Source organism: Lissotriton helveticus, chromosome 6, assembly GCF_964261635.1.
Source record: "Lissotriton helveticus chromosome 6, aLisHel1.1, whole genome shotgun sequence".
Lineage (NCBI taxonomy): Eukaryota > Metazoa > Chordata > Amphibia > Caudata > Salamandridae > Lissotriton > Lissotriton helveticus.
In genome coordinates this window covers 8,627,538-8,651,172 of record NC_136067.1, presented here as the reverse complement: position 1 = coordinate 8,651,172, position 23,635 = coordinate 8,627,538, and the positions used below count along the sequence as shown (strand labels likewise).

Here is a 23,635-nt window from a genome sequence, read left to right as displayed (position 1 = left end):
TCCTTAATGACTGGAACCCAATCTCCACTGAGGACACCATCCGCCTGATGAACTCCATCCACTCAGGATCCCCCACAGACCCATGCCCTCACCACATCTTCAACAAAGCAGACTCCATCATAGCACCACACCTCTGAGACGTCATCAACTGCTCCCTCAACTCCGTCACCTTCCCGGAAAGCTGGAAACACGCCGAACTCAGCGCCCTTCTAAAAAAAACCCACAGCTGACCCCACCGAACTCAAAAACTACCGCCCCATCTCGCTCCTTCCATTCCCGGCCAAAGTCATCGAGAAAGCAATCAACAACCAGCTCGCCACCTTCCTCGAAACCAACAATTCCCTCGACTCCTCACAGTCCGGCTTCCGAGCCAAACACAGCACTGAGACCGCACTCATCGCAGCAACAGACGACATTCGAACTCTACTGGACAATGGAGACAGTCGCCCTCATCCTCCTCGACCTCTCCGCAGCCTTCGATACAGTCTGTCATAGTACCCTGTTACATCGCCTCAGAAACATCGGAATCCAAGGAAAAGCACTGGAATGGATCACCTCGTTCCTTGCCGGAAGAACTCAGAGAGTCCGCCTCCCACCGTTCAAGTCAGAGGCCACTGAAGTCATCTGTGGCGTTCCACAAGGATCCTCACTCAGCCCCACCCTCTTCAACGTATACATGAGCCCCCTCGCGACCATCGCATGCCAACACAACATCATCTCCTACGCTGACGACACTCAACTGATCCTCTCACTCACCAATGACCCTAACACCGCCAAAACCAACCTACATCAAGGAATGAAAGAAGTAGCAGAGTGGATGAAGCTCAGCCGTCTGAAACTGAATTCAGACAAAATAGAAGTCCTTATCTTAGGTACCTCCCCCTCCGCATGGGACGACTCTTGGTGGCCAGCGGCCCTTGGAAAAGCACCCATCCCGACGGACCACGCACGGAACCTGGGCGTCATCCTGGACTCCTCACTCTCGATGACCAGACAAGTCAACGCCGTTTCATCATCTTGCTTCAACATTCTTCGCATGCTCAAAAAAACATTTCGCTGGATCCCCACCGAAACTAGAAAAACGGTCACCCACGCACTGGTTACAAGCCGCCTGGACTACGGAAACACCCTATACGCCGGTACCACCGCAAAACTTCAGAAAAAACTCCAACGCATCCAGAACGCATCAGCCAGACTCATACTAGACATCCCGCGTAAAGATCACATTTCTAATCACCTGAAAGACCTCCATTGGCTCCTTGTCAATAAGAGGATAACATTCCGCCTCCTCACCCACGCACACAAAGCACTTTACGAACTTGGACCCGAATGCCTCAACACGCGAGTTTCCTTCTACACCCCCTCCCGCCAGCTACGCTCTTCCAACCAAGCCCTTGCTGCTGTTCCACGCATCAACAAAACCACCATGGGAGGAAGATCCTTCTCCTACTTGGCGGCTAAAACCTGGAATTCACTCCCCATTCACCTCCGCCTCACTCAAAACCACCTAGCATTCAGAAAGCAACTTAAAACCTGGATATTCGACAAGTAATTCCCCTCCCTCCTCAAGCGCCTTGAGACCCTCCGGGTATGTAGCGCGCTATACAAATTACTTGACTTGACTTGACTTGTGAGAGTGTGTGAATGATGCTTGTGTCGGAGAGGTTACAAGGTGTGGGAGAATGTGTGAATGATGCTTGTGTCAGAGGGGTTACAAGGTGTGGGAGAATGTGTGAATGATGCTTGTGTCGGAGAGGTTAGAGGTGTGGGAGAATGTGTGAATGCTGCTTGTGTCGGAAAGGTTACAAGGTGTGGGAGAAAGTGTGAATGATGCTTGTGTCGGAGAGGTTACAAGGTGTGGGAGAATGTGTGAATGATGCTTGTGTCGGAGAGGTCGTAAGGTGTGGGAGAATGTGTGAATGATGCTTGTCGGAGGTTGCAAGGTGTGGGAGAATGTGTGAATGATGCTTGTGTCGGAGAGGTTGCAAGGTGTGGGAGAATGTGTGAATGATGCTTGTGTCAGAGAGGTTACAAGGTGTGGGAGAATGTGTGAATGATGCTTGTGTCGGAGAGGTCGCAAGGTGTGGGAGAATGTGTGAATGATGCTTGTGTCAGAGAGGTTACAAGGTGTGGGAGAATGTGTGAATGATGCTTGTGGCAGAGAGGTTACAAGGTGTGTGAGAATGTGTGAATGATGCTTGTGTCGGAGAGGTTACAAGGTGTGGGAGAATGTGTGAATGATGCTTGTGTCAGAGAGGTTACAAGGTGTGGGAGAATGTGTGAATGATGCTTGTGTCGGAGAGGTTAGAGGTGTGGGAGAATGTGTGAATGATGCTTGTAGCAGAGAGGTTACAAGGTGTGGGAGAATGTGTGAATGATGCTTGTGTCGGAGAGGTTAGAGGTGTGGGAGAATGTGTGAATGATGCTTGTGTCGGAGAGGTTACAAGGTGTGGGAGAATGTGTGAATGATGCTTGTGTCGGAGAGGTCGTAAGGTGTGGGAGAATGTGTGAATGATGCTTGTGTAGGAGGTTGCAAGGTGTGGGAGAATGTGTGAATGATGCTTGTGTCGGAGAGGTTACAAGGTGTAGGAGAATGTGTGAATGATGCTTGTGTCGGAGAGGTTACAAGGTGTGGGAGAATGTGTGAATGATGCTTGTGTCGGAGAGGTCGCGAGGTGTGGGAGAATGTGTGAATGATGCTTGTGTCGGAGGGGTCGCAAGGTGTGGGAGAATGTGTGAATGATGCTTGTGTCAGAGGTTACAAGGTGTGGGAGAATGTGTGAATGATGCTTGTGTCGGAGAGGTCGTAAGGTGTGGGAGAATGTGTGAATGATGCTTGTGTAGGAGGTTGCAAGGTGTGGGAGAATGTGTGAATGATGCTTGTGTCGGAGAGGTTACAAGGTGTAGGAGAATGTGTGAATGATGCTTGTGTCGGAGAGGTTACAAGGTGTGGGAGAATGTGTGAATGATGCTTGTGTCGGAGAGGTCGCGAGGTGTGGGAGAATGTGTGAATGATGCTTGTGTCGGAGGGGTCGCAAGGTGTGGGAGAATGTGTGAATGATGCTTGTGTCAGAGGTTACAAGGTGTGGGAGAATGTGTGAATGATGCTTGTGTCGGAGAGGTTACAAGGTGTGGGAGAATGTGTGAATGATGCTTGTGTCGGAGAGGTCGCGAGGTGTGGGAGAATGTGTGAATGATGCTTGTGTCGGAGGGGTCGCAAGGTGTGGGAGAATGTGTGAATGATGCTTGTGTCAGAGGTTACAAGGTGTGGGAGAATGTGTGAATGATGCTTGTGTCAGAGGTTACAAGGTGTGGGAGAATGTGTGAATGATGCTTGTTTCAGAGCGGTCGCAAGGTGTGGGAGAATGTGTGAATGATGCTTGTGTCAGAGGTTACAAGGTGAGAGAGAATGTGTGAATGATGCTTGTGTCAGAGAGGTTGTAAGGTGTGGGAGAATGTGTGAATGATGCTTGTGTCAGAGGTTACAAGGTGTGGGAGAATGTGTGAATGATGCTTGTGTCAGAGCGGTCGCAAGGTGTGGGAGAATGTGTGAATGATGCTTGTGTCAGAGAGGTTACAAGGTGTGGGAGAATGTGTGAATGATGCTTGTGTCAGAGAGGTTACAAGGTGAGAGAGAATGTGTGAATGATGCTTGTGTCAGAGGTTACAAGGGGAGAGAGAATGTGAGAATGATGCTTGTGTCAGAGGGGTCGCAAGGTGTGGGAGAATGTGTGAATGATGCTAGTGTCAGAGGTTACAAGGTGTGGGAGAATGTGTGAATGATGCTTGTGTCGGAGAGGTCGCAAGGTGTGGGAGAATGTGTGAATGATGCTTGTGTCGGAGAGGTCGCAAGGTGTGGGAGAATGTGTGAATGATGCTTGTGTCGGAGAGGTCGCAAGGTGTGGGAGAATGTGTGAATGATGCTTGTGTCAGAGGTTACAAGGTGTGGGAGAATGTGTGAATGATGCTTGTGTCAGAGGGGTCGCGAGGTGTGGGAGAATGTGTGAATGATGCTTGTGTCAGAAAGGTTACAAGGTGTGGGAGAATGTGTGAATGATGCTTGTGTCAGAGGGGTCACAAGGTGTGGGAGAATGTGTGAATGATGCTTGTGTCAGAGAGGTTACAAGGTGTGGGCGAATGTGTGAATGATGCTTGTGTCAGAAAGGTTACAAGGTGTGGGAGAATGTGTGAATGATGCTTGTGTCAGAGGGGTCGCAAGGTGTGGGAGAATGTGTGAATGATGCTTGTGTCAGAGAGGTTACAAGGTGTGGGCGAATGTGTGAATGATGCTTGTGTCAGAGAGGTTGTAAGGTGTGGGAGAATGTGTGAATGATACTTGTGTCAGAGGGGTCGCAAGGTGTGGGAGAATGTGTGAATGATACTTGTGTCAGAGAGGTTGTAAGGTGTGGGAGAATGTGTGAATGATGCTTGTGTCAGAGGGGTCGCAAGGTGTGGGAGAATGTGTGAATGATGCTTGTGTCAGAGAGGTTACAAGGTGTGGGCGAATGTGTGAATGATGCTTGTGTCAGAGAGGTTGTAAGGTGTGGGAGAATGTGTGAATGATGCTTGTGTCAGAGAGGTTGTAAGGTGTGGCAGAATGTGTGAATGATGCTTGTGTCAGAGGGGTCGCAAGGTGTGGGAGAATGTGTAAATGACGCTTGTGTCAGAGGTTACAAGGTGTGGGAGAATGTGTGAATGATGCTTGTGTCAGAGGTTACAAGGTGTGGGAGAATGTGTGAATGATGCTTGTTTCAGAGCGGTCGCAAGGTGTGGGAGAATGTGTGAATGATGCTTGTGTCAGAGGTTACAAGGTGAGAGAGAATGTGTGAATGATGCTTGTGTCAGAGGTTACAAGGTGTGAGAGAATGTGTGAATGATGCTTGTGTCAGAGGTTACAAGGTGAGAGAGAATGTGTGAATGATGCTTGTGTCAGAGAAGTTACAAGGTGTGGGAGAATGTGTGAATGATGCTTGTGTCAGAGGTTACAAGGTGTGGGAGAATGTGTGAATGATGCTTGTGTCAGAGGTTACAAGGTGTGGGAGAATGTGTGAATGATGCTTGTGTCAGAGAGGTTACAAGGTGTGGGAGAATGTGTGAATGATGCTTGTGTCAGAGGGGTCGCAAGGTGTGGGAGAATGTGTGAATGATGCTTGTGTCAGAGAGGTTACAAGGTGTGGGCGAATGTGTGAATGATGCTTGTGTCAGAGAGGTTGTAAGGTGTGGGAGAATGTGTGAATGATACTTGTGTCAGAGGGGTCGCAAGGTGTGGGAGAATGTGTGAATGATACTTGTGTCAGAGAGGTTGTAAGGTGTGGGAGAATGTGTGAATGACGCTTGTGTCAGAGAGGTCTCAAGGTGTGGCAGAATGTGTAAATGACGCTTGTGTCAGAGGTCGCAAGGTGTGGGAGAATGTGTGAATGATGCTTGTGTCAGAGGTTACAAGGTGAGAGAGAATGTGTGAATGATGCTTGTGTCAGAGAGGTGTGCATTATTTTGTTGTCAATACGCAGTCGCCCCAAGGACATCTGGGAACCCCTACTTTTCTTAGTCAAAGAGATGCACTTACCTCACCAGGAGCAGCGACCCGAATTAGCACCGCCTGCTCTCCTTGGGTACTAAACATGCCCGCCTCCAGCGCTGTCAATGACCCACCACTACCACAACTTGATGCCTGTGAATGGGCTGCAGAGGCTTTTGGAGTTGCGTGTTGGTCAGATTATGGGGATTGTACCCCTGAGGGAATGCTCAATTGAAATGGTTGTGTGTGGGGTCTTCTGCGAATGGGCCAATGTGTTAAACATCACTGTACTTGTGATCGCTTTTTGATGTGGATTCCTTTCCCCAATCCCCCCTCCTCTGATCGCTGATGTTGAGACACTTTGTTTATGTGTAAATGGCAATAAAGAAATATATATTTTTTAAAGATATAGGCGCGTTGCGGGATGTGGACAGGTGAGATGGGAACAGTGCATGCCTCTGTCCTTCCACTGCAGTGTCCCTTGAGGTAGCCGCGGAATGCCACGTGTGGCCAAAATGCTGCTTTCTGGTGGTGTTTGGCCATCGGGTGCGACGGAGGAAGTGCTACATGACTGTGGCTGTACCGGCCCAGTGACATTGCGTTAGACCTGTCAGCCTTAGTTTGGTCTTTCCCCATTTTTTTCGCCTTGACCTCATTTTTCCCACCTACTTTTGGTTGGCCTTAGGTCTCTGGGCACCTTCCCATTGCTTATCAATGTTAAGGTGCAGGTGCTAACCCGCACCATTCACTGTCAGTATTCCCCACAAGAAGTCTCTATTCAAGCACATAAGGCCTGCTTGCCCTCAGGAGGACTCCTCATTTCTTGCCAATTTCTTTTTCATGTTAACCAGTCCATTGAGGTGCCTTTATTTTGTTCATTTTGGCGGAGTGAGCTAAAGAACGGGGATGGATTAAACCCAGATCAGTTGACTGGGGGTGAGTGTTTGTATTGTCAACGCTCCGTCCATCATCTCCTTTGGTTTTTCTTTATTTTGTTCACAGGCAGCAGTAGAAAGAGCTTTGCAGACTGATGGTGCTAGTCATTGTATTTATGTCAACTATTGACTGACGAGGTAATGGAAAGATGATTTACATGGGCGAGCTGTTGCTAGAAATAGCAATGACTGGAAAGATAGCCTTCAGTTTTATGCCATCTCCCTCTAAACTGTAGTGTTTGTAGTTTGCAAATCTAAGAGGTTTACTCATGATGGAGAATCATTGCTATGCGTAAGTCACTAATACTAAACTGCATGTTTTACCGACAGCTGAGGTTCATAGGTGCTGCCATGGAATAGTGGGATGATTGGGCTTGTTCCAGACCAGGTACATCTGCAGTAAGGTGTCCGGTCCCACAATGGCCGTAGGCAGCGTCTTTAATGTGTGTCCCTGGCCAGGTATGTCTGCAGTAAGATGTCCGATCCCTCAGTAGCCGTAGGCAGCGTCTTTAAGGTGTGTCCCTGGCCAGGTACGTCTGCAGTAAGATGTCCGGTCCCACAGTGGCCGTAGGCAGCGTCTTTAAGGTGTGTCCCTGGCCAGGTATGTCTGCAGTAAGATGTCCGATCCCTCAGTAGCCGTAGGCAGCGTCTTTAAGGTGTGTCCCTGGCCAGGTACGTCTGCAGTAAGATGTCCGGTCCCACAGTGGCCGTAGGCAGCGTCTTTAAGGTGTGTCCCAGGCCAGGTACGTCTGCAGTAAGATGTCTGATCCCACAGTGGCCGTAGGCAGCGTCCTTAAGGTGTGTCCCAGGCCAGGTACGTCTGCAGTAAGATGTCCAGTCCCACAGTGGCCGTAGGCAGCGTCTCTAATATGTGTCCCTGGCCAGGTACGTCTGCAGTAAGATGTCCGGTCCCACAGTGGTCGTAGGCAGCGTCTTTAATGCGTGTCCCTGGCCAGGTACGTCTGATGTAAGATGTCCGGTCCCACAGTGGCAGTAGGCAGCATCTTTAATGTGTGTCCCTGGCCAGGTACGTCTGCAGTAAGATGTCCGGTCCCACAGTGGCCGTAGGCAGCGTCTTTAATGTGTGTCCCTAGCCAGGTACGTCTGCAGTAAGATGTCCGGTCCCACAGTGGTCGTAGGCAGCGTCTTTAATGTGTGTCCCTGGCCAGGTACGTCTGCACTAAGATGTCCAGTCCCACAATGGTCGTAGGCAGCGTCTCTAATGTGTGTCCCTGGCCAGGTACGTCTGCAGTAAGATGTCCGGTCCCACAGTGGTCGTAGGCAGCGTCTTTAATGTGTGTCCCTGGCCAGGTACTTCTGACGTAAGATGTCCGGTCCCACAGGGGACGTAGGCAGCGTCTTTAATGTGTGTCCCTGGCCAGGTACGTCTGCAGTAAGATGTCCGGTCCCACAGTGGTCGTAGGCAGCGTCTTTAAGGTGTGTCCCTGGCCAGGTACGTCTGCAGTAAGATGTCCGGTCGCACAGTGGTCGTAGGCAGCGTCTTTAAGGTGTGTCCCTGGCCAGGTACGTCTGTAGTAAGATGTCCAGTCCCACAGTGGTTGTAGGCAGCGTCTCTAATGTGTGTCCCTGGCCAGGTACGTCTGTAGTAAGATGTCCAGTCCCACAGTGGTTGTAGGCAGCGTCTCTAATGTGTGTCCCTGGCCAGGTACGTCTGCAGTAAGATGTCCAGTCCCACAGTGGCCGTAGGCAGCGTCTTTAATGTGTGTCCCTAGCCAGGTACGTCTGCAGTAAGATGTCCGATCCCTCAGTAGCCGTAGGCAGCGTCTTTAAGGTGTGTCCCTGGCCAGGTACGTCTGCAGTAAGATGTCCGGTCCCACAGTGGCCGTAGGCAGCGTCTTTAAGGTGTGTCCCAGGCCAGGTACGTCTGCAGTAAGATGTCTGATCCCACAGTGGCCGTAGGCAGCGTCCTTAAGGTGTGTCCCAGGCCAGGTACGTCTGCAGTAAGATGTCCAGTCCCACAGTGGCCGTAGGCAGCGTCTCTAATATGTGTCCCTGGCCAGGTACGTCTGCAGTAAGATGTCCGGTCCCACAGTGGTCGTAGGCAGCGTCTTTAATGCGTGTCCCTGGCCAGGTACGTCTGATGTAAGATGTCCGGTCCCACAGTGGCAGTAGGCAGCATCTTTAATGTGTGTCCCTGGCCAGGTACGTCTGCAGTAAGATGTCCGGTCCCACAGTGGCCGTAGGCAGCGTCTTTAATGTGTGTCCCTAGCCAGGTACGTCTGCAGTAAGATGTCCGGTCCCACAGTGGTCGTAGGCAGCGTCTTTAATGTGTGTCCCTGGCCAGGTACGTCTGATGTAAGATGTCCGGTCCCACAGTGGTCGTAGGCAGCGTCTTTAATGTGTGTCCCTGGCCAGGTACGTCTGATGTAAGATGTCCGGTCCCACAGTGGCCGTAGGCAGCGTCTTTAATGTGTGTCCCTAGCCAGGTACGTCTGCAGTAAGATGTCCGGTCCCACAGTGGTCGTAGGCAGCGTCTTTAATGTGTGTCCCTGGCCAGGTACGTCTGATGTAAGATGTCCGGTCCCACAGTGGTCGTAGGCAGCATCTTTAATGTGTGTCCCTGGCCAGGTACGTCTGATGTAAGATGTCCGGTCCCACAGTGGCCGTAGGCAGCGTCTTTAATGTGTGTCCCTAGCCAGGTACGTCTGCAGTAAGATGTCCAGTCCCACAATGGTCGTAGGCAGCGTCTCTAATGTGTGTCCCTGGCCAGGTACGTCTGCAGTAAGATGTGCGATCCCTCAGTGGCCGTGGGCAGCGTCTTTAATGTGTGTCCCAGGCCAGGTACATCTGCGATAAGATGCCCGATCCCACAGGGCCGTAGGCAGCGTCTTTAATGTGTGTCCCTGGCCAGGTAGGTCTGCAGTAAGATGTCCGGTCCCACAGTGGCCGTAGGCAGCGTCTTTAATGTGTGTCCCTGGCAAGGTACGTCTGCAGTAAGATGTCCGATCCCACAGTGGCCGTAGGCAGCGTCTTTAATGCGTGTCCCAGGCAAGGTACGTCTGCAGTAAGATGTCCGGTCCCAGAGTGGCCGTAGGCAGCGTCTTTAATGTGTGTCCCTGGCCAGGTACGTCTGCAGTAAGATGTCCGGTCCCACAGTGGCCGTAGGCAGCGTCTCTATCTGTGATCATGAGGGTCCAGTCTCTAATGACGATGCTTCACTCTTCCAGGTCAGAGCACGTATGACGTGGAGCACTTGAATCCTCGGAGGTTGCAGTGGACTTGGTTGGGACACGCAGAGCTGGAGTTTGGAGCACACATTCTCCATGTCTCCACCCTTCAGATGCACATCTTACTGCACTTTAACCACCAGAAGGTAAGCCGTAGGAGAGCTGCAATCACTGGATGTTCTGATTTTTTGTTGGAGACACTTGAATCTCCTGCCACTCTCCTGCAGATACGCAGAGAGCCTTTGGGGACCCCCCCTCCATTTGCATTTTCTACCTTTGACTCAGCCCTCTTTAGCTATTATGCTCATAAATGCACATTTTGCTTCAACCACACCATAGCCCCGGCGAGCAGGGAACTCCAGCCATTAAGCGTGGAATTCTGGTGATTCTTGAGTTATAGCAGTGATTTGAAAATGAGCCCATCTGGTGGATGGCAGCTGACGAGAGTGCAGCCGGTCAGGCGCTGCTGGGGAGAGGTTCATAATCAAAGTAATCCAACGAGCACTGCCTGGCTGATACTCCACCAGTCGGGTGCCGTGTGGGGGAACGTTGTGCCCACAGCAGCAGTCTATCCTTGAATGTGGTCGCCATCCTGGAATGGTATTGCTTTTCAATATTTTCAGATGGAGTAGCTGCTTCAAGATGGCTGCCACATTCAGGACACACAAGCACCTTTAACGAGCAGTGTCTTGCCTCTCCCAGGTACATCATCTTGCTGCCAGTGAATGTGTGACGTGTTGCTTTTACAACTTTATATTCAGTAACTTGATCCCTGCTGCGCATCCCCTTAAGTAACTATGGTGCTGCGAGGAGTACGGGTCACAGTGCAGTATTAACACATGTCATTTGACGCCATCCAAAATATAGCTCATTGATTGACACAGCTCAAAAGGAACTGGCCACGTTAATTTATAAAGTCCTTGAGGCCCTCTCGGGTGAGTAGCACGTTTACAATTCCCTTGATTGATTCATTCATTCATTTAGCCTGGACATAGTCAATCTAAGTCCATTGCATGACATTCGGTGTCAAGAGCTGCGCTGTTGGCTTAGAGCAAGGCTGGAAGAGTGAGTTATCAGACAAGTGCTTTTTGTGAAGTAAGTTTGTCTTCAAGGCTTGCCTTGAAGCTTAGTCACCACTTCTGTGCTAAAGTCACCATATGGAGAAGCTACAGTCTGGAGGACATGAAGACAGGGGTATGGTTTTGTTTTGAACAGTAGTTTCCAGGAGGTTGAGTTCACTGAAGGTGCTTTACCAGCCGTCTGAAAAGTGTAGTTTCCACTCATGCAGGGGGTGTCTGTGCTCCCCGTTGCAGCCCTGACATGTCTCCCACCTGAGAACAGTTTAAAAATAAACAAATCCTAATTCTGATGCTTGCATATGCACAAGCTTTGGAAAAATATTATGCAAGATGTGGATTGAAACAAATCAAGTGTTCCCAAAGTGTGCAGCAAAATCATTGCGGAGTTACTTTTCATTCCTAAAATCAGGCTGCCATGCACTGAGGTGTGCCCACATGTCTGCGTATCAGCCCTGCAAAGCACTCTCAAGATTTACCTTGACACAAAAAGGAAATGCTCTTGTATGCAAATGAATTACTGTCCTATGAGAAAAGAGCGTTCTACTGTGAAATCTGAAAGAAACTGTTAGTAATAGATTCCTTACCTTAGAATTACCCCCAGGGCGTCAGACTGGATCTGGAAGGTCTTTTTGACAGCAGTACCTCTGCGTGTCAGAAGGTGGCATCGGTCGGCCTTGAGTCTGTTGTTGGCGTCGTTTTTGCCGGAATGATGTCGCGGTAGCTACTTAGACGCCTCCGTTGCGCGCTGACGTCAGTTCTTTTTTTTTTTCACGCCAACCACTACTTTGTACGACATCTTTTTGAGTCCTCATGACTCCTGGTGTACGTAGCAATGCTCAGCTTCAAGGCTTGCGGTTCCTGTACCCGACTGATGTCGTTGATGGATCCGCACCGCGTGTGCCTCTTTTGCCTGGAGCGCGACCACGACCCCAAGTCGTGCTCCGACTGCCGGTCCATGGCTCAAAGGGATTTGCTGGAGCAGTCCAGGAAGCTTCTTGAGCGCCAGCAGTCGGCTCCGCGCTGTTGGAAGTCCAGGTCGTGAGGGAGGTTGAGGGACCGGTCGCGGAGCCATCACTACTCGTATTCTAAGTCTTCACACTCTGGGTCAGGTAAGAAGATCACAAGAAGAAGTCGTAGAAGTATCGTCGCTCCTAGACTTCTCCCCGTTGGTGGGCTGACGCGACAAGGGATGCAGGAGGGGCCCCTGAAGAGCTTACTCCGAGTTTCCCTCCCTTCCCGGGACCCAGAGCGACTCCTGCCAGCTTTGCAAGTTTTACGAGGCGATGCACGCCATCCTTGGGCAGCCCGAACTCGCTGGCTTGCCTTCGGTCCCTGCAGACTCGGTTGGGGGGGCCTAGGCCTTCTCCGCCTGCGGTTCCGGCGGATCCAGACCAGGAGCCGAACCGGCACAAGTTGACCTCATTAGGCCTCCTCCGGCACCGCACCCACATTCGACGCCAGTCATGACCCCGGCCATCGTCGACCCCGGCCTCCATCCTCATGTGGACACAGAGCCGAACCGGTGTCGCTCAACGCCGGATCCGATGCCGAGCGATTTCTTTTTTTTGTGTGCCCCTGTTCACTCCCTGGGTCCCTTTTAGGCAAGTTTGGCACCCAGAGGATGAGGAGGAGAACTGGGAGGGGTCAGGTGACCCTCTGACCGACCAGTTGGAGTATGACCCGGACTGGAGAGAGGACCTGGGGGATGCCAGTGGTCTTGATACCTCTCCTGACCTTGGCATGTTGTCTCCTCCTACCGTGGCTACGGAGGAGGGAGCGTCATACACAGTGGCGTTGCGTAGGGCTTAGAGCTCCCTACAGTGGCCGTCAGGACTAACCTCCTGACAGAGGTACTTAAACCACAAGCGATCTCTTCAGAGCCTCTGCTGACGTTCAATGAAGCCCTCACCGATATCCTTTTGGGCACGTAGTCCAGGCCCAACACGGGGGCTCCCGTGGATAGGATGATTGCCCGACGCCACCGCCCGGCCCAGGCGACCCCACTTTTCTCTCCCAACACCCCACCCCTGAGAGCTTGGTGGGGTGTTGGGAGAGAAAAGTGGTGGTCCAAGCCTCTACTTCCAAGAGCCATTCTTTAACGCTCCACCTGATAGGAATCCAAGAAAATGTATTCTTCTGCCAGCCTCGGACTGCGGTTGGTAAACACCGCATGTCTCTTGGGCCTTTATTCCCACTCTCTGTGGGACACTGTTGAGCAAGTGTTGCCTCAGTGTCCGGAGGAGGCCTGTACAGTGCTCGCCCAGGCTGTTGCCGCCGGGAGGGATTCAGCAAAGTTTACCATCCGTTGTGGGCTGGATACCGCCGACTCTCTAGGCATGACGATTTGCATGTCGGTAGCCCTTTGACGCTACGCCTCGATGAGAGCGACTCGCTTTTCTGGGTATGTTCAGAATACCCTCATGCCCTTTGATGGCCGTTGCCTTTTTTGCCGACAAAACAGATAATGCTCCAGAGCGTTTCAAGGACTCCCGGGCTACGGTCAAGTCCTTGGGTCTCTCCAGCCGCCCTGCCCAGTCAGCTTTTCGCCCCTTTCGTGGCTATGGAAGGGGTGCCCCACTACGTCCCTCCCAGAGCTACAGGCCGGCGCAAGCCGCACAACCTTCGCGCAGCCGGATACGTGGTAACCACCGCCGTGGTTCAGGGGGCCAGCAGGCGGGCCAGTCCACCAACCCCCCCTCTGCATCAGCTTCCAAACCTTTCTAGTCTGGCATTTCAGGCCCATCAAACGCCAGTGGCCAGCAGGATCTGCCATCACCTCCCCCACTGGCGCACCATCACGTCAAACAGGTGGGTTTTACAGATAGTCCGAAGGGGCTACTTCCTCCCCTTCGAGACAACCCCTCCATCCATGCCACCTCAGTACTATCGGATGTCGGTACACCTGAACCTGTCTAGCCTCCACCTCCTTGTGTGGAGATTGAGCGGCGGCAGTTGACGTCATTTGACTTGCCTCCTGAAGTATGTGATGTAATCTTGGCAGGCAGGCGTCATTCTACTAAGACGGTATACGCCTGCAGAAGGACCAAATTTGTGGCATGGTGCACAGTGAAGGCTGTGGATCCCCTTTCTGCTCCTCTTTCTGAGGCTCTCTTGTTCCTCCTTTCTTTGGCCCAGCAGGGCTCTGCTCCGGGCACTATCAAGGGCTACCTTTCTACGGCTTCCTGATCAACCTACTCTCTTCAAGTCCCCGGTTGTAAATCGTTTCTCAAAAGGCCTCGCTCATCTCTTTCCTCCTATTCCCTTCGTTATGCCTCAGTGGGACTTGAATCAGGTCTTGACCTATTTGATGTGGGCTCCCTTTGAGCCGCTTCACAACAGTCCTCTAAGACTTTTAACTCTTAAAACTGCATTCCTGCGAGCCATCACATCTGCCAGAAGAGTGAGTGAGCTGTAATAATATAATGCGATCATGGACATACCACCATTTTAACTGGCTCAGGCCTCACCTCAGATGCATATTCTGCCAAAACTGCCAACACATTATACAGAAAACGACTTACACATTCTCACAGAATCATTAACAAACTCTTGTCACAACAGAAAAAGTGCAAACAGTGACTCTTCTACTCTCAGCCTTCTACCTGCACCAGTTTTCGTCATCTAGTTTTGTGTGAAAATCCCAGTGGGTGTGTCTCCGGTGGGACAGCCCCCAACACCCACTGGCAGACCAGGTTCATGCCTGAATAGCATGTCCATTTTTTTCCTCGCAGAATGTGCTGTTTTGTGTTTGATTTACACTTGTACAACAGGCCCTCAAAACGTAAGCAGTAATATTATCTTTGTTTGCTCTCCTGTAGACTCTTAATGTGGAATCCCTTCTGCAGTCCACTGGTCTGCCTCCAGCCCTCCTTATCCAAGCCCTGGCACCACTGACTGGAGAAGACGGCATCCTGACCATGAGCAAAAGCAAGAGCAAAAACAAAACCAAAGGCCTCCTACCAAAAGGTATGTGTTCTGTTCTCCAACAGTGGTGCCACACACTACGTGGCTATCTCCCTAGATCTCCCCTTTACAGGATGCTGTTCTGCAGGCTCTCGTGATTGGCTGGCTATCACATACGCGTTTCGGTTTGACTTGTCGCTGCAGGTGTCCTGCGGTTGAACGAGGCGTCCCTCACGAAGCTGGCCAAGCAGCAGTCCGTGTTATGGCTGCTGCCAAACCAGACGTACCTGAATGTTGAGGATGCGGAGGGCGCCATGCTGGAGAGAAAGCGAAACATCATCTGCTGTCTGATCGTTAAGATATTGAAAGAGGAGAAGGCGATGCACATCGACAACCTGGTGCTAAAGGTGAGTTTGCAAAGTACAATCAGAGCCTCCTCAAAGGTAGCTGCAGTTATCTTTTTGGCAGTTGTTTTTGCTGCTCTATAAAGCCAAGGTTCCCTAAAGATGGGGTTTCACCCTTTTTGCTTCTATTTGGCTGAATTTTACTCCGATTTGTACCAAAATCTGCCACAATCATGTGTTTTGGATTTACTTTTTATTCGTTGTCACTTTATGTACATTGATTTTATCTAACGCATTCTCTCCAAATACATCGTGCCTTCACTGTTTGTGCCACCGCCTTCACAGGGCACAAAGACTGAAAAAGATTGTGCTCAAAATGTCAAAACATGTCCAGGAGGACATCGAGAGATCAGGAGGGAATTTTCCACAGAGGCGGGGACCATTGCTCGTCTTCTTCTGATTCTGATGCTCATGGTTCTCCGCCCAACTAAAAGCATTGACGAGCTGTATCTCTTTGTTGCTCTGGAATACCACCTTAGGCCCGGCACAGGTGGGATCCAGAAAAAGATAGGGTAGAGTGATCACATCACTACCCGCCTTCCAGGGTCTCTTGAATTGGTGCAGGGTTGAAGCATTCATTCTCCGCTGGTACTTGGGTTCAGGGTCTGGGATGAACCTTTTCTGTAATCACCTACCACACTGCAGACCCCTTAATAGATTAGCAGAGTAGGCTTCACCCACAGTTTATAGTGCCATGCTTCATCATAGGTGCCTTCTCCTCACCAGAGTAGGTATGTACCCCTCGGTTGGCCTCAACTGCTGTGGGAAACTTGTTAAACATTTTTTGTCTTGATAATAGCAGGGTTACAGTTCTTCATTTAAAAAATAGCCAAGATATCCCTTTTATTCAATGAATACCCTTGCCACGTTTAAAACTAGTATGTTCTCGATGGGTAATGAAAATTATGTTTCATGCATCTGTTAAACATTTCCTATATGTTTCACCCATTTGTAACAGCCCAACACTGGTCTCTTTGGTACAAAAGGGGGTGATGATGGACGGAGCATCTGAACCAATCAAACACTCACACCCAGTCAACAGATCTGGGTTTGATCCATCACCGTTCTTTAGCCCACTCTGCCACCCCAGTTCAGACATGGCTATATGCAAATCAGTCTGACCCTGTGCCTCATGGGAACAGTCCAGCCCGAACTGCCAAGCCATGCCTTCCCTGGACCGGAAACAAGCTTCCGAGGACCGGTTTCTGGCATTCCAGCCGTCTTCAGCCCGGCTTGCTTGAATCCAGTGGCAAAGTGAGCAAGGGACTCACGTCTGAGCATACCCTGCCACACTTATGGCGGCCAAAAGCGGTACAAAAGGGGGTGGTGATGGACGGAGCATCTGAACCAATCAAACACTCACACCCAGTCAAAAGATCTGGGTTTGATCCATCACCGTTCTTTAGCCCACTCTGCCACCCCAGTTCAGACATGGCTATATGCAAATCAGTCTGACCCTGTGCCTCATGGGAACAGTCCAGCCCGAACTGCCAAGCCATGCCTTCGCTGGACCGGAAACAAACTTCCGAGGACCGGTTTTTGGCATTTCAGCCTTCTTCAGCCCGGCTTGCTTGAATCCAGTGGCAAAGTGAGCTAACAATCCCTGCCAAATTGCTTTTGCAATTTCATGTGATTTAATAGAGGCGAACGTCTCTAATACCTGCTATTCCCATGTATTTAAATTACCTGCAATGTGGAATGAAAAGCATATGATATTTCATTAGATGAAAGAAAATATTACATTATGTGTCTGTGGGCAATACAGCACACCTATAGGTGAACACTGGAACAACAATATTTGTGATACTTCCAATCAATTTGGTTATATAAGGGTTTAAGAACAGTGAGGACCCCCTCCAAATAAGTGCCCTAACTTAGACTATTCTGGGTGTTTCTCAACTTCATCTGCATAGAGGCAGGGGGGAGGGAGGGGGTGATCGGCACTTCCCTATAGAGTCACACTTTTTGAAAGGTCAATTTGTTTGATACGTGTTTTAATAAACTACTTTTATATGTCATTTCCTGGGTTAGTCTGTCCAAAGTGTAACTTGCTTCTATACGACGAACATATAAGCATGCTGGCCATAACATACATTAAATGTTGATGGCCGTGACATACTTTTTCACATGTATTCAAGCATGCCTTCCCATCAACAAGATTAGAAAGCAAACAGACGTCATGGCTGTCTATGTTGCAATATCTGATAGAGGCTTCTTGCCTCAGATTCCCTATCTTAAAATGATCACCATGTGAGACTGGATTTGGAATTGTTTTCGTGAGCACTACCCCTGTGTGCCAGTAGGTGGCATTGTTTGACTCTGTGTGGCGCCATCCATGCCCAAAGTGCGCAGTGCCTATACAGGCGCCACCCCAGCGTGCTGACGTCAGTGAGACCTGGCTCAAGTACTTATGGCGCTGGAATCAGAAGGTACCTGTGGTACGTGGTAGGCTTCACTCACTGCCAGTTCCCCAACCTCCCTGTCCGGTTAGCATCGGCGACCTGTGTCTTTTCCAAGGTGATGGCAGTGGTTGTGATATACCTGAGAAGGTCAGGGATGTCAGAGTTCCCATAACTCGACGATCGGCTGCTTAAGTTGAGCTTCCCACAGCTGGCGTTGGACCGTCTACGTACTCGAGCATCCATGCTGTTCGAATCCAGTTTTCTCTTCAAGGTGATCAAGTCTCACTCAGAGCCCTCTGTGACCTTCCGTTCATTGGGGCAATACAGAACACAAGACTTCCCTCCTCCGTAGAGGATCCAGAACATTCAGGGTTTGATACCGATGCTTCACGTGGGAGCTCAGGTTCCTGTCCGTAGGGTTTGTCTCCTGCTAGGGATGCTGATTTCCTGCATCCTGCTGGTCATGTATACGCACTGACATGCGTGCTCTCCAATAGTGCCTTTGTCAGTCGTGCTCCCAGCGCATGGTAATATGTCGGACACCATCAGGATCTCTTGAAACACGTCAGCAGAATTTCTCCGATGGTCGATGGAGGTGCAGCCCACAGTGGGGGTGTCCTTTTATCTCCCTCCAGCTGTGACCAAGGGAGTGACCGACGATCCGCCTTTGGATGGATCCACCTTTAACTAGCTTCCATCGAGATAAACTGGTCTTGAGGACCAAAACGACTTTCCGGCCTACGCTGGTGACCCCTTTTCATCAGAAGTAATCCATTACCGTTCCTTATGTTTTTTTCCACCCCACATTACCAATGTAAAGGTGAGGTTACACCGGCTGGAGCCTCAGAGGATGTTCGATGATTGCATTGACTGATGAAGATTCGGTCCAGTGACCAGCTCTTTGTCGGGTATGTAGGCAGAAAAAACTGCAAGGTGGTCAAACAGAGATTACTTTCATGCTGGATAATCTTTTGCATCAAAGTGTGATATGCATTTACCACAGGAGGACCGACACACTCAAGATCATCTGTGCATTTTATCAAATCTTTTTCATTCATTCTTTCAGCCCGTGCTCGTTCTTCAACTCCAGCACTTGCAGGAAAGGGGGTCTCTGCTGCAGGGATTTGACCTCTGGTGACACGGGCATCTCTGAAGTGAAAAGGGATGGCATTTTGCTTGGTTGATGTTCCAAGAGCTCCGTATCTGACCACACCTTCAGACCCACCACCTGGGAGGAGGTGCTGTGTTGGTATCAAAAGGTGAGGAATCTGCAGGTAGAAGTGTCCATCAGAAGAACAAGTCACTTAACTTCGTAACGATATTTCTAATGGATCCTCTAACCGCAGACTCCTCACGGATCCCGCCACCTCCTCTTTCTGAAAAATGGGCAGAGTCCTTTCACAATAATAAGATTCCAAATTAGCTGTTGCTGTGCACATCCACGATTGATAGGTCTTCATCCTATACCCTGCCTCTAAGGGCGTGGAAAGAAGAGAAGAGGAACCGATGTTGGTTCGCCGGGGTGACTCTATAAGCTTCCGCTGATGTTTCTGGCACTAAGATGGAGACAGTACCACCTGCCGGCCGAGGAATGCTATGGAAAGTATCCACTTCCTGTCTGAGGCCTGAGATATTCAACCGGTAATGAATCTCCAGGTAGGAAGGTAAGTAACTTTTTCTTTTCGTCTTTTGCGATGATGATGAAGATGGGTCGATTTAGAGAGAGCACTGATAACATAAGGTTTCCTTCATTGATGATCTTACCTGACGGGAGCCAGCGTTGCATGAGTAACCATGTCGTCCTTTTTTTACTGAGAAGATTTCGAGTAGTAGTGGTAGAGCGCATGTTTCATGGCTTATCCAAAGAAAGATCAGTTTCTCGCTAGAAGCCGAGCCCAGCAGACAGAAGGGATTGCAGGCAGCAAATTGCATTCTTAAGTAACCTGGACAACTGTTATGAACAGCTTGATCGGTGAAACAAAGAGTCTTGAAGGCAATCTTTTGATTTGGCCGAAAATGAAGATCCTTTAGATTTGATGAAATGGAAAAGTAACTGCGCAGGATCACCGGAAGACGAGCCGCAGAAGTTTGATGATTTCTAGGCGATGGAGTAGGTTTTGAGTAGTTCCTAGATAAAGTGATTCTACATCAAGCCCAGAAGTTAACAGCGCTTGAATTACTGTTTTGCGTGATATAGGAGTATTGGAGGAACCTTTGGAACATTCTATGATGATGAAAACAGACCTGCAGCTGCCTAATTAAAATGTTTAGTAATAAGTTTGTTGTTCATCAGTATACCAAGATTTTGTTGTGGCGGATACAGTTGTAGGGCAAAGCTCCAAAGTGGAAGGACCCGAGGCTGATGAACAAATGGAGGTCTCCTGTCCGAAGATAACAACCTCTGTCTTGTCTGAGTCTTAGGAACATAGGTCGAAATAGACATCACAAGTTGTGTCATCATCGTAGGAAAAGATCTCACATCCATATTTGCGTATTAAGGTATTAAGGAGCAAGTTGAGGGGGCGTGGCCTGTTGCGTCAAGATGGCGGTCGCACTCTAAGAGTGCTCCTGGACCCCCTCGGTCATCCGCCCGGCATCCGCTGCATTTTGCCTACCTCTCCGTCATCTGCCTGCCTGTCGGGGATCCTGGTGAGGCCCGCTTGCCGCTGATGCCCCTGGAAGCGGCTCCGGTGCTCCCTTGCTCTCCTTCTGCTATTTGCTCCCGGAGGCCCGGCACAGACAAGATGGCGGCCCCCAGGTAGTGTGGGCCAGTGTACAGGCGGGCATCTGCCCGGGGCCCTGAGACTCTCCCTGCGATCCGGGTTCGTGGTGGCGGACTCGGAGGACTGCCTCTTATCCCAGGTGCTGTCGGGGTGAGGTGCGGCGGAGCTGGGAGGCGCCGCCGGCGATCCTCCGGCCGGGGCTGCGTCGAGGAGCTATTGGGCCGTGGGTCCACCCTGAGGCTCCCGACCGAGGTGCAGAGGAGGCGGCTCCTGGTCCGGCGGTGAGCCCGTGGGAGCTGTCGTCCCGGAGAGAGCGGCGGAGGGACAGACCTGCAGCCCGACGTGGTCACGGTGAGGAGTTCCGGGGGGGGTTGGAGTGGGCCGGCCCACGCTAACTGCTAACTCCTTGTACTGCTGCTGGCCTGCTGGTGATTCTCTGTAGGGCGGCTCTCAACCTGTGCGTGGTGCGGACGCCGCTCCGGCCCTGACCCCCCCCAACGGTGGACTGTGCTCCGCTGCGAGACCTGTGGGTGACGGTCTTGTAAGCCAGCCCCCCTCCCTTCCTGTCCAGGGATGGCGCTGGCCCCCTTGCCGCCTGTGTGAGGCCGGCGGTTCAGGGTAACAACGGTGGGCTCCCCCAGGGCCCGTCGAGGAGGTGGAGTTCGCGGCGAGGGGTCGGGCCTCCACGGGCGGCCGCCGTCCCTCTGGAGGGTGGACCTGCTGCCCGGAGGGACCACTACAACCAGGAGTGCCCGTGGGGGGGAAGAGATTAGACCTACGTGACCGGCCCTGTGATCCGGGCCTTGCGTTTGCTCAACTGCTGTGCCCCCTACGAGGCAGCCCTCCGGCCCCCTACCACTGGCGGGAGTGCCTTGGCCCTGCAGAGACTTACCCAACACCGTGAAGCCTTGAAGGCGGCCCTGGGACCCCTCCTCTTCTGGGGTGACTGCGTCCACCTGCGCCCGACCAAGTGGGCCTGCGCCACGGGGGGACCTCAAGGGAGGCTCATCAGGGAACTAACCCTACCTTGAGCTGTGTGCCCGAGGGGGGGGCGCGTTGGGCTCGTCGCCTGCAGTGGGGCCCCAGGGCGGTCTGACCCTACGGCCGGCCTGTCAGAGCCTCACCTCTGAGCATTATTGAGCCCCGAGTTCATCGCTGTGGAACGCCCCAGACCCGGGAAGACTGATCATCGCACTACGGGCAGCCTCGCCCCTGCCCCTGCTCCGAGCTCTCCGCCTGCGGGGCTTGGGTATAGGTTGAGCCGGAGGCTACGGAGAGACCTGTCCATCTTAACAGAGAGGCTGGTGCTACTGGACCTGCAGCCCGTCCTCCCCACCACCTATTGGTTGACTGTCTGTACCTATGGGCAAACCCCGAGCCCTCCCGGCCATGGGCCCCACAACCCAAACGACAATGGAACAGTTTGAGAGACCGGATCAAGGGCCCGGCGGCAAAGCGGTAGCCCGCTCTGGCCCAGCCGGGGGAGACCTATCGACCATCCTTCAAGCGTTCTCCGCATTCCAGACGTCAGTTGAAAGCCAGATAGGGGAGGTGCGGATTGATGTGGCCCTCATCCGTCAGGACCTCCGCAAAGCCACTTGAGAGCATCACGGAGGTGGAATCCCGGAGCTCCACGGTGGAAGACGACGTCACTACCCTCAAGTCTCAAATGGCTCGTCTCCAATCGCGGACCGCGGAGCTCCACCGTAGGGCAGAGGACGCTGAAAACAGGGCGCACCGAAACAACCTGCGCTTCCTGGGCTTTCCCGAAGGGGTGGAGAAGGAGAACACCGCCATCTTTATGGAGACCTGGATCCGGTCCTGGATGCCCAAGAAGAAGCTCTCCCCCTGGTTTGCGGTGTAGCGGGCTCACCGCTCCCTTGCTCCTAAACCGCCGCCTGGAGCCCCTGCCCCATCATCCTCCGCGTCCTCAACTTCCACGACAGGGAGCTGGGGCCGCTGCATCACCAAGACTCTAGGATAATGGTGTTTCCGGACTACTCCAAAGAGGTCCAGTCTCAACATCGCTCATACGACGAAGTCAAGCAGAAACTTAGGGCACTGGGCCTACAATACGGGCTCCTCTTCCCGGCCCGGCTAAAAGTGATCTTTCAGAACAAGACCTTTTTTATTTTTTTACTCCCCTCAAGCGGCGTGGCCCTAGCTCACGGAGGAGCGTCCCCTCCTTCAGCAGCGGACTCTCTCTCCTTCCCAGGGAGCCCCAGAGCGGGCGGGTCGCACCGTGCCTATGCCCAGACGCCGCAGAACCGGATCCGAGAGGAGAGCCGGCCGCCGAGGTGGTGGCTCCCAATCGCCCGAGGTGCGGACCCAGCGCTCTTTGATCAAGACCCAGGAGCGGGACCCCGCTCCTCCGCAACTGGCCTCCTCTCTGATTGACCTGGGCAGTGTCCCCGGACCCAGTGAGACTCCGCGACGCGCCATGTCTGACTCGTCGGGGAGTCCTGTGATCCGCGGCTCGGATGGGGACACGGGGTCGTGACTGACGCTACCATCAGTACCTGTGGCTCTGACCTGAAGCGTATCATTATTGAACATGTCTCTAGCCCTGCGCTCGGGCTCACACGGAGCTCATTACCTGGATATGTCGGGGTCCTCTCTCTGTTGCACTCCTGAGTTCAAGTACCCCAACCTGCAGATGTTAGTTTGTTATATTTTCCTTTAACAGGCAATTAGCTCTTCATCCTCGCACATGGAGGGGGGGTCCGACTCAGCCATGTCCCAATCTTGTGGTTGCTAACCGTTTTAGTTTAGCTGTTTGCCTCCCGCGAGGTTTGCGACTAGTTAAGGGCGACAGATGCTTCCCGTTTCGAAGTATAGGGTGAGGGGAGTTGGGGGGAGAGGGACGGTTGTCCCTCAAGAGTTTGTTGTTTTTGGCCGGCCACGGGCCCCCGTCTGTTGTTCTCATTGGTAGTCACATGTCCTATTGTCTTCTTCTGCATTCACATACACCCCTGTCCCCACCAACTGCGCCCCAGCACCCCAGCACCCCGGGTCAGGCCGAGACCCACCCCCTGGTCACGGGGGGGGGGGGGGTTTCTTTCCCGCCTGCCCCCACACTAAGCCCCAAACTTCATAAATGACCCATATGCTTAGCACACCTCTCCACATCCTCTCTTGGTATGTGAACGGCCTACTAGACCGCATTAAGCGCACTACAGTACTCCGCGCAGCCCGCCGGCACATGCCTGATGTCCTACTCCTACAGAAGACACATCTTCTGGGCTCCTAATGCCATTTCCTGGCCCGTTACGGGTTCGAACGGGTCTGGCACCCTGGCTTCGCTAGAGGCTCCATGGGGGTGGCCGTTCTTCTGCGGCATGGGCTCCCCTTCACAGTTGTCGATGTCACCACCGATCCGCAGGGGATGTTTGTGGTGGAAGGTAACATCAAAAGCAAAACGGGTACCTGCCCTATGGATTTGAACAAAAAGGCCTAGGAGAGGTCCAAATATATAAATACAAA

General features: G+C 51.9%; 1 protein-coding gene across 1 annotated transcript in view; it reads left to right on the top strand.

The window, feature by feature from the left end:
• LOC144762121 (cullin-9-like) overlaps positions 1 to 23,635 on the top strand; it is a 343,786-nt gene that overhangs the window by 304,077 nt on the left and 16,074 nt on the right. Inside the window, exons 28-30 of the mRNA XM_078647249.1 lie at positions 9,642 to 9,787; positions 14,539 to 14,686; positions 14,828 to 15,030. Of these exons, the coding sequence (XP_078503375.1) occupies positions 9,642 to 9,787; positions 14,539 to 14,686; positions 14,828 to 15,030 (497 nt within the window). The remainder of the gene's footprint in view (positions 1 to 9,641; positions 9,788 to 14,538; positions 14,687 to 14,827; positions 15,031 to 23,635) is intronic.